Source organism: Manacus vitellinus, unplaced genomic scaffold (assembly GCF_001715985.3).
Source record: "Manacus vitellinus isolate BGI_N305 unplaced genomic scaffold, ASM171598v3 scaffold_146_pilon, whole genome shotgun sequence".
Classification (NCBI taxonomy): domain Eukaryota; kingdom Metazoa; phylum Chordata; class Aves; order Passeriformes; family Pipridae; genus Manacus; species Manacus vitellinus.
The window spans coordinates 2467-13212 of NW_021939042.1; the positions used below are offsets into that span (position 1 = coordinate 2467).

Consider the following 10746-nt stretch of genomic DNA (forward strand, 5'->3'; position numbering starts at 1 on the left):
ATGGGATGATCCAGATACTCTCTTGCTGACCTCTTACATCACAAGGCTCCCTACTGTGTGTGTCATAGGTTTACTTGTTCTAAAAAACCAAGGGGGAATTATTTTTTTCCCCTGCATTGCTGTAAAAGAAAGATGTTGAAGGATGGAGGAGGAAGGTGTTTGCCTATGGTGATTGACATACACAAAGGAAATAGCTAGCAGACTCACATTCCAGACTGATAGCCCTGAGAAGATGGGGGGGGGAAGGAGGAAGTGAGGAGGGTTGTTTTTTTTTCTCTCTCCTTGAGGAATGACACTTCACTTTTGCCCTGACTGTAGGGAGGGTATGAGTTGGAGGGGTCCGAGGTTCACTTTGTTCTCGGCCTGGTCATCTGACTGTTTCTGGCCCCGGTTTGTCTTTGCTTTCCTGCACCCTGTTCTGCCCCCAGCCCAGCTTGGATTTCATCAGAGAGGTTTGACCCACCTGCAGAGGAACCCTTTGGGGAGGAGGTCGCCCGCTCCCTCCTCCACTCCTGTGTTGGCAGTAGAGTGTGTCCATCGATGGAAGATGGGAAATCCCGGCCATAGCCAGCTGCAGACAGCGTGAGTTTCGTGGGAAGAGCCCCCTTTTTCCCATTTTCCCTTTATCTGTGTGTGTGGGGGGGGAAATCTCCATTTTCAGCTTCTCCCTCACCAGAGTGGGCCCAATAGCGCCCCCTGCCGGCCACCACAGAGCACTGCAGGCTCCGCCCCTCCAGTGCTTCAACAGCGCCCCCTGCTGGCCGTGGTTAGAATGGCGCCAAAAGGCAGAAAATGCCGAACTGTTTCCTTTTGGAAGGGCATTTTTGGGTACAGGATTATTCTGTGGTTGTTTTCTTTTTGTGTTCTTTTGTTGTTCTGCTAATGTACATATATCCTTTAATAAAGGGCTGTTATTTTTTTTCTTTCTCCATACTTCCTCAATTGGAGCCTCTTAATTTTGGTTTTACAATTGCTTAGAGAAAGGAGTTTGGTCTTCCTCATAACTCATCGTCCTTGGCAAAATACTTCAGTCTCTTTAAATCAAGACAGTTGGGAAGTACCTTGGCAACAGAGCAAGGGACAGTGAAGGCTGAACCTTCCAGTCCCAAGGAAATTTGGATTGTAATAATTACTGAGGCAATGGTAGCGCTTCCCTTGGGCTACGGTTCAGGTAGGGAATGCTGTCAGGGGATAACTGATCATTGCCACTCTTGTCCTTCATCCCAGCCTTTAGCCAAGCAACTGGAGTTCCTGGTACAGTCAGTGCTGCTCTCACATTAGTCGTGCAGAGTTCCTGGTGTGACCAAGGGACACTTCACCACCCCACACAAAGGCCAAGGAATGGGAATTCCTAAGAGAGCAGAGCAGCCTGCGGAGGAATGGGGGTGATGTCTGATCACAGCTGCTTTCCTGGAGATGGCTGAGCCCCAGCTCCAACCAAGCACCACACAGACACCTGCTCACTCCCCTCCTGGGGAGGTGGGAGAGAACTGGAAGAGTAACAGTGAGAAAACTCGTGGGTTGAGACACAGTTTATTAGGTAGTACACAGATGAGGTAGAGATGGGTATTGGGGTTTGAAGAGTAGCTGGGGAGGTCTCTGCTGAAGGCGGGGAAACCATGAGCAGGAGAAGCCATGACACAAATGGTGTCACTCTAATTTTGGTGACTGCTGCACCTTCTTCTTGGGTTTGTTGCTCTGGGTTTTACCTTTTTGTGGTGACGTAGAGCGTTTCAGATCAGCCTTCGGCAAACAGCCTTTCCCCATCACAAACACCCGTGGGCTCTTCTGAGATGGCTTCAGGTTAGGAAGTCTAGGAAGAAAGGGACATTTCCAACCAGCCAGCTGCTCGCCTGTCTCTTCAAAGAGCACACAGTGTCACATCCTCTCTCCATGCAAGCAGCGAGCAGCAAATGAAACAGAACTGCATTCCCTGCCATGGAGGTAGCAGAGGTGGAAGGGCAGAATCACAACCAGTTATGGGCCTGGGGACCAACTGTAGCACACGGGGTTCCAGGTAGAGAAGGAGGCTGTGCTTGTCCCATAAGGAAGCATAGCTAGGGACTGGCTGGCCCCTTGACAGCCGTTCTGGATCTCCCATTCCAGATTTTGCAGCCCTCCAGGAGCTTAGTGTTTCCCATTGTCTCCACACAGACCCATAGACATCTCCACGGACATCTGGCCAAGGCTTCTTATTGTGCTCCTGTATGCTGTGTGTTCCTGCTGCCTCTCTGGGGCTGGCTGTCCCCAGGGCTGCACACTCACCCACCCCAGTCAGAGGGACTGAAGGGAGGGTGTCAGAGGATGGACCAGGCTCTGCTTGGTGCTGCCCATCAACAGGACAAGAGGCAATGGGCAGAACCTGATGCAAAACAAGTTCCACCTGAACGTGGGGAAGAACTTCTTTCCTGTGCAGGTGACAGGTTGTCCAGAGAGGGTGTGGAGTCTCCCTCACTGCAGGTATTCCAGAACCCTCTGGACACAATCCTGTGCCATGTGCTCTGGGATGACCCTGCTTGAGCAGGGAGGGTGCACCAGATGGTCCATCCTGTGATACCCACCAGGAGCATGGATTGGAAAGCACATGGACATTTCCTACCTGCACAGCATTTCGGCCTTAAATTTCCCCACATGCGTCGGGCAGAATTTCACGTGGAAAATCTGATTCTGGCCAGCAGGGATGGTACCGCAGTGGGGCTCGATGGAGAACAGCGGTGGGTCCTTGACGGGAATTGGAGAAAATTCCAGGGAGGAACTAAGGCCCTTCAGAGAGTGGCACACCTGCTTTGAAAGGCGCAGACTTGGCTGGGGCTGAGTTGACTGGGGCTGAGCTGACTGGGGCTGAGTTGACTTGAGTGGTGATGCCCCATGCATCTGCCTTGTACAATGCCCGTACCAGTGATCCACAGCAGCAGAGGACAAGAAATAACCTGGAAGAGGGAAGAGGACATCTTTCAAAGACAAAATCCTTTGTTCCCAACAACTCTGTTTCCTGCTGCAGGTGGATAGAAGAGAGCTGAGATGCACTTGAAGCACCTCTGGCCAAGTACTTTCAGCAGGAGATAGAGTGGTTGGGAGCAGGGTCTCTGCCTGCAGCACATGCTCCCGTGCCGGGGCAGGAGGCTTGGTTTTAGACAGTGACTTTGCATTTGCCCTGGAGCAGGGAACTGCATACAGGCAGTGGTTGCAGGGCAGCTCACTTGTTCCACCCTTGTTTTTCCCAGTCTCCGAAAGAGAGAGAGGTGCCCTGATGTCCCCCTTCCCAGTCCTGACCCAGTACGTGGCTGTCCCTGGAGCCCGGCTCAGCTCCTGTGCAGAGCACAAGTGGCAGAGCAAGAACAGGAGAGGCTAATAGGCAGAGAGAGGGTAAGGAGAAAACTCTCCAGTTGCAGCTGGGAAGTGGACAGGGATGAAAAAGCAATTAATGTGTGAAGTGGCAGGGTCTTCTCCCCAGGCCCTCAGCTACCAACTGAAATGGCCTGGGCACCACCCAGAGCTAATAACTTGCGTGTCAGAGTGGACGAGAACGGCTTCCCAGAACTCTTTGATGGTATTTCCTCCTCCAGATTCCCCTCCCAGCAGTATTTCAGGGCTACATTCCCTGTATTGGACATCTGGAAACTGAAAAAAAAGGAGGAGAAATAAAAAGCATGTAATAAAGTAACACTGTATGGTGGGCTCCGGTACCACCTTCCGCTAAGGAACATCTTCCCCAGGCAACTCTGCCACATTCAGAATTGCTGCCCTGGGTGGCCCAAACAAAGTATTTCAAAGACTGGAAGTTTAGGAGGAAAGGGTCAACACAGTGCCCAGCACTCACGTGCTTATCTCTGTCTGGAAGAGCTCAATCTGCTTCAGTTGAACCTCGACCGTGTTCAGTTTGAACTCGGCGTAGTCAACCTGAGCACTGAGGAAAAGCTCGACCTCGTGGCTGCTCTTCAGGACAGTGTGAGGTGGTTCCAGGAGTGCCTTGACCACCTGCAGGCAGAGGAGGGAAAAATCACTGAGCAGAGCCTAGAAAGCCAGGCTGAGCAGGGATATCTTTTGGCCTCCAAACCTGGCCACATAGAAAGGTGATATGGTTTGAAGCTGACTCCCTGCCAAGTCTCCAAACCTTACTGCAAGAAGTCCCCCCCTCCCAAACCTCAGGGAGAAGAGGGAGAAAAACAATCAAGAAAATCCGAAATGAGAGAGAGACAGCTAAAGTAATATATATAAATATATTTACACTTATGTTACAGTTGAAATATATATACAATTTCACAAGGGAAAGGGAAGGGGGAAGGGAAAAGGAACAAAACCAAAATAAAAAATACATATATATATATCCCAATCAGTAGCCCGAGATCTAGCAACTAAAAAAGTTAGCAAAGAAATATTTCACTACTCTCCTTGGGACAACCAAGACTCGCTCTGGAATGATCACCGGCAACCTCTGTCTCCCAAGGTCGACAAGGCCTAACCAGGCCTCGCTCCCCAACCCGACAGACTCAACAGCAGGGAACCTGCACCTCTAAGCTGCCAGAAGGAAAGAGAGAGCAAAGGTCTCTCCTCCTTTCTTATTATAGTCCGGCTTACGTAAAAATCGTAGGGAATACTGGGTAAATCTGGACCCTTCCTTGGTTACAAACTGGTCACCAAGGAAGGCCTAGACCAAACTACCACAAAAGGACATTCAGGTTTATTTCTCTGGAAAGATGACAAAATTGGACTGTTGTACTACAGTATTGGTTTCTACCCACTGATCAAAGCAGTCACCACCACGGCTATTAATACACCCCTGGGGATTATGGCCAGCTGTCAGTCCCTGTGCTTCAACCCTATAGAGCCTCTGACCTTTTCTCTGGTCCCGTATAAATCTAGCAGGTCTCAACATTAGGATTAAGTTTCCCTGCTGGAGCCCTGTGGATGGAGAAGCCCAAGACTGACTAGTCCTAGAGAGAACTTTTTCCTTCTTGTCTTAGGAGAAAGTGCTCTCCAGATGGCACATGTGGGGTGGGGGCTGGCTGTGGGCATTTTGGGATGTGAATGATCTCACTGCGAAAGTCTCCAACTGCTGATGCCCTGATGGGGAAGTTGGGTTTACAGGACTCACAGTGGTTCAGAAACTCAGAAAGAACCTTCACCAAGATAGGTGTGTTTGGCAATAATGATAGAAAAAGCAAGACTTTCTGGAGAAGATGCTTCTCCAGACTCCTGCATACTGTCACACAGTGCCTGGGCTGCTCCATAATGAGATATCCCCACAATACAGAGGCCACAACCAAAATCTCTGGTGTCGGTGTAGGCAGAGCTCGGAGCTCACCGGTGTACGCACAAGAGCACTTGTGCTGCTCTCCCCTTCAGAACAAGAGAGAATGCAGTGGAATTAACTCCTTGTGGGTGACAAGGCACCGAATCAGATGAAGAGATTTTAACACTGTAAAATGGGATAAAATCAAACGTGACCTCCCATTCAACACAGGCTGCAACACTGGGCTCGTGGCACAGACCGGCAGTTTGCGTGTGGATAAAGGTCTCTTGCCCAAAGGCTTCCCCCTGTGGTGTGAGCGCACCCGCTCACTGCGCATCCGCCTCTCCCTAAAAGGCACTGCTGGTGCACCTCCCGGCTGAGCCAATGCCCAGGGGAGGCAGGAGCTGCTCTGCCAGCAGTGCTGGTGCTCTGCTGCTGTTGGCAGGTCCTTTTGCAGCAGCTCGATTAGCTTTTGTTGCTGTGCTTCTTACCTTCTGCTTCAAAGGCCAGCGGGCTCCTGGGACTCTCTCGGTGGTATCCTCCCACTTCTCAGTGCACATTTCGTTGTCCCAGTCATAAACCTCCTCTGGTGGCAGCTGGTATTTGATCTTGGCCACCTTACACTTAACGGAGTGCCCTTTGAAGGTGACCGGGACGTTGGATTTCAAGGTCACTCTGATATCCTTGGCACAGCCAGGTTGGAGGTGTCCCACCTAGGGAGAACCAGAGTCAAGACCAAACTGGAATCACTGGCAAGGGCAGCACTGACAGCAAAAGGGACTGATATGGTGAGCAGCTGTGCTGGGAATCAGCAGCTCAGTGAGGATTTATGTGAGATTTGATAGAGCAAAGTATGAACAGAAGGTGCCACCTCCCAGAACGTGGAGCCTTTTCTGCTGGTCTGACAGCCCTGCCCCAGCAAAGCCAGGGACTGCATCTCCTGCATGGCACTGGAATGGGCTCTCACTGGTATGTGGTGATTCCCTGCCAGCTCTCAGGAACACCAGGAAAGGGCGTGAGCAACTGAGAAAGGCAGGGCTGTCCCAGCTCACCTTGGGGGAGAACTGGAATGGGGCGTCTACCAGCAGCCACTCAAACCGCATCACCTCCTCCTTGCTGCGGTTGGTGACTGTGAAGGTCTTGTCGCAGAGCTCCCTGACTGCACACTCCCCAAACTCAATGTGATTCGCTCTGACAGCTGTGAAGAAGGAGAGCAAGAGATCTCAGCATGCAGTGAGGTCCATCCGCCCCCCTCACTTTCAGAGACGCATGTATGTTCAGCTCTTCCTTGCTCCAAGCCTCCCTCCCTCCCTCTGGGAGGTCCCCAAGCCCGTGGCTGTGCCTGTGCCCAGCAACAAGCAGCACAGCACACACTGCTCTGTGTGCACGGCTGGCAAGCTCACAGGCCCCCAAGTCCAGTGGGTGACAGCCAGCCCTGGCTAGAGAGAGGACACGCATGATCAGACATTTTCCTCTTCCTCGCTCTACCTTGGCAGCCTCTCCTCTCTTACCCTCAATGATGTTGTCCTCCAGATTACCCTTAGTATTGCTCTCCTTGCTGTCTTCTGCTAGTCCATGGAGGTTATCAAGGGTGAAGTCATCATCGTAGCCTTCACCCACCAGCTCTATGTCGATCTCACTGTTGCCTGACAGTGCCACATGGATCTTCCCTTCCAGACGTTGGGTCAGGGTGGGTTTGAAAAACACGTCAAACTCTGCTGATTGGCTGTGTTCCAGGAGCAGGTAAGGCTTCTTGGGATGCTTCTTGGCTGCACGGCAATGGGAATCAGAGTTAAGTGATAGAGCTGTACAGAGGAAATATTTCCCTGGAGTATACGAGGAATAAGAGGTTGGAATCAGTTGCTTCTAAGCACAGGTTCTCCCACCAGTGGTTCCAGACCCTCTTCCTGTGTTCAAAAGACTATGCCACCATCACACGTATCACCACTTAAACGGTTTAACCTCAGGTTAATGCCCAGCCCTCATTCCATCTGCTTCCAGTCAGCTCCCGCCATACAGAAGGCTGAGCCAAGGAGTGGTTTTGGCTTCTGCTGGCTGGCTTGTGCACTCAAAGGCTGCCCCTGTTCAGGCTGGTACCTTCCCACACATAACAAAGACCTCAGCCAGTCTATTGAGGTGGTGATAGTCCCCCACAACTCAACCCACCATGTCTCGAAGAACAGAAAAACTTCCTACAACTTGCTAGGAGGAAATCCTGCAAGGAGTCCACAAGAAAAGCTCGAGGGACAGAGAGACCAAGGAAAGAAGCTATGTCTAACATGTGGCTGCTGCTTAGACAAGCCAAGAGCAGGGCACACCTTTTCCCTCTGTGAATGATCATGCTGCATGGTTAATGAATTTACCTTTTCCAGTGGAGTTCTCTTCCATGTCTGCAGTGTGGAAGGCATGGAGTGCAGACTGCCTGCCTTTCAGGAAGAAAACTCCCTGTTCATCCATTACTTGTACTGTAAACTGAGAAAAGGGAACACAGAGCACAATGACATTGGTGTGAGTAGAGGCTGGCACGTGGGTTGAGCCTGTACGGCTGTTGGTCCAGCATGGGGAGCTCAGACCACCTCCCCACCTCAAACACAGCAGCCAGCACAAAGGTTACGTGAAGTCACACAGGGAAAAAAGAGTGTTCAGAAGCATATGGATAGAACTGACATAGAGCCAAACAGGACAGTAAGTCACGAGCAGAATGTAATGAAACCACAAATAAGTTTAATTAAAATGGAGTCAACCAGTATCAAATGCAATCTCATGGAACTGGGACGTCACACACGCCCACATGAGAACAAAATGTGAGCGGGGAGATGGGGGGAAAAACACCCCACCACCTTTCTTGTCTTGTGTTCAACTGACAAGGACAGACTGGACTGAAAATCATATTTTCTGGGACCTTTCCTCCACAGGACAAGCACTTGTTCCCAGCCCAGAGCATTCCCTGAGCAGGTCCTTACCTTTGTGGGTACGATGCCATTGTTACGAAGGACCAGGGGGAGTGTCTGTGAATCCCCCAGCAGGAGCCTCCTGAAGCGCAGCACAGGGGTTCCTCTCTTACTCCCAAGGCCCGGGCACTCGACTGTCACCTGAGGCACGTGCCCCTCTCCACTGACAGTGAAGGTCAGCTGTTGGGGTTTCATCTTCACGGAGCTGCTGGAGAGGCACAGAAACCATTTCAGCCAGAGCCTTCCAGAATAACAGTTCTAAATAATTTCCCTCATTTGAATCATACTGTACAGCAGATAAATAATGAGGCACCAGATGAGACGTGGTAAATCCTCTGGCTGCAGTGATAGGAGACATATGCAACAAGCAAAAGCACACCATGAGAACAGTACGAAAGCAAGAAGGAAAAACCAAATCAACAGCACCGTCAGTAAAGATTATTTCCAAGGATCCTAAAAAAGGAATTGCTTGTTAGGGCAGAAAACTGACTTCCCTGTTCCAATTCAGCCACTAAAGGCTTGGGGAAGGGCAGGTCAGAGCCCCAGTACACAGGTCCCAGGGAGAAGAACCAGGCTTCTCTTTGATAAGAGCTCCAGTCACTCTCCTGATATAAAAATAGCTTAATACATGCCAGGGAACCACACAGGATCACTTCCTTTTACAGAAATAGGGAGGAAATCTTGACTTGCTGGCACAGAAACTGCTTCATCTGAGCCTTTGGCCTTGGAAAGTCCCAGCTCAGCTGTTGCACTTCTCAGTAACTTCCAGCTGGCTACCTAAGGCCCTCTCTTCAGTCCCTCACACAGGCTGAAGTATTCTCCTCATTTTTCTGCTCTGCTCTGCCTAACAGTTACTGCCTCCCAGATCATCTCATGTCAAGTACTCTGCCTAAGTGTACTGAAAGCATTAGAGGTACCAAGAGGAGAGGCAGTTACCAGAACGGTCCCCCCAATACTTCACAGGGTCACTACCTTTTTGGGATAACAAGAGAAGCTGTAAAAGTGCACTGGTAGTCTTCCTTTTGTTCTGGAGTGAAGGTCACTGTAGCAAAGGTGTGGGATAAGCCAGGAATGCTCATCTCAACAGGATCCAGCTTGAAGATGTTGCTGATGAGGCTGTGAGGCTTGGGGGGAACCCACAGTGCGGTGTTAGGAGGAAACATCTTTCAATGTGACCCAGTATATCCTTAACAGCCCCTCTCTGAGTGTGCTTTCGAGAGATGTTCAGAAGGATTCCCACCAAAGACCCAGAAGCATGAGCCAAAATTTGCTTGAGAGATGTGGAATTCAATGCAAGTGCCCCCCTGGCATTGCTGCTCTGCCCTGCAGTTCGACCTGCCCTGAGCTGGGCTGGTCCAGCTGGGCCAGAGAACGCAATGACTCTGGAGAACAAGGCAGGCTCTCACATGGCCTTTAGAGAGCAGCGCTCACCTTGGCCTCTTGTTCTTACCTCTCCAGGCAAGGCTTTGATGGAGAGGACCACGTCACATGGGACACTGCTGCCATTAGAGATCTTGAAGCGAGCCGTGGCCCGTTGCCCAACCTGAACTTTGGTGAAGATGAATTTGTTATCATCTCTGATGAACACACCGTTGCCTTGCACCGACTGTAACGTCTGGCAGAGATTGACGTTGCTGTGGATCGGGTACTGCTCAAAGATGGACGTGACGTCTTCAACAAGCGCTGCAGACAGACCAGAGGAAGGGTTGAGGCTAGAGAACCTCTTTGCTGAATTTACCTGGACCCAGCTGGCCTCTCAGAAGGCTTGATAAGCCCTTTCTGTCCAGGTGACTGCAAAACCCAGCCTTGGATGAGAGAGCTCAGTCAGTGAGGATGGAGCTCAGTCAACCTCAGTCTTAAAGGGCACTGCTTTCCTTTTATGCTTCCACACATCCCTCCCAGCCTCTCCCCACTGGTGGACTTGAAAAGGACTGCAGCCTCTGAGGATTTTAAGGTGGGACTTCAGGACCAGGGTGCCTCTCTATCCAAGTAGCAAGTTTAGGTGCTGATCATCAGCAGGACTGCCCACGGCAACCTGTGGACAGTATGTACCTGGGAAGCAGGACTCGGCAGTCAGGGTAAAGGGAATGCCGAGGGGATTGTCCTTGGGGTCTCTGTTGCTGATGTCGATGTACAGCTGCTCCTCACATTTCCCCTCTGCTCCTGCATTGCAATCCACTGTGATCTTCTGCTGGCCCCAAGGACCAATGGAGCCGGAGCAAGGGGACACAGTGAACATGCCTACAGTGAGCTGAGCCTGCAGAAAGAGCGCCAGGACAGGCTGATGCCCAACAGCCATGCCCTGAACACCCCCAGCAAGGAGGATGCCATGCCTTGGCCTCCAGTTGAGCCCAAGCACCCAGTGCCCAAAGGCAGCCCCAGGATGAGATGAACAAGCCAGGAGGAGCTGCAAGTCTGTCCCGAGTGGCAGAGAGAAAGGAGTTTGGGTGAAAAGAATGAAGGTGGTAGCTGAGATCCTTCGACCTCCAGGGGTACAGGAGAGCAGAAAGGACTGAGAGAAATGATGGGAGAGAGGGAGGGGATTGGAAAGAAGAAAAAGCA

General features: G+C 51.1%; 1 protein-coding gene across 1 annotated transcript in view; it reads right to left on the reverse strand.

Annotated features, from left to right (window-relative positions):
- Positions 1–1614: 1614 nt before the first annotated feature.
- LOC108638975 (hydrocephalus-inducing protein-like) overlaps positions 1615–10746 on the reverse strand; it is a 62586-nt gene continuing 53454 nt past the window's right edge. The window contains exons 48-60 of the mRNA XM_029958175.1: positions 10237–10441; positions 9635–9867; positions 9157–9308; positions 8197–8392; positions 7597–7705; positions 6745–7002; positions 6286–6431; positions 5725–5946; positions 3821–3978; positions 3467–3621; positions 3201–3309; positions 2600–2995; positions 1615–1813 (exon numbers count right to left, since the gene is read on the reverse strand). Coding sequence (XP_029814035.1) covers positions 1651–1813; positions 2600–2995; positions 3201–3309; positions 3467–3621; positions 3821–3978; positions 5725–5946; positions 6286–6431; positions 6745–7002; positions 7597–7705; positions 8197–8392; positions 9157–9308; positions 9635–9867; positions 10237–10441 — 2502 coding nt within the window. The 3' untranslated portion in view covers positions 1615–1650. The remainder of the gene's footprint in view (positions 1814–2599; positions 2996–3200; positions 3310–3466; positions 3622–3820; positions 3979–5724; positions 5947–6285; positions 6432–6744; positions 7003–7596; positions 7706–8196; positions 8393–9156; positions 9309–9634; positions 9868–10236; positions 10442–10746) is intronic.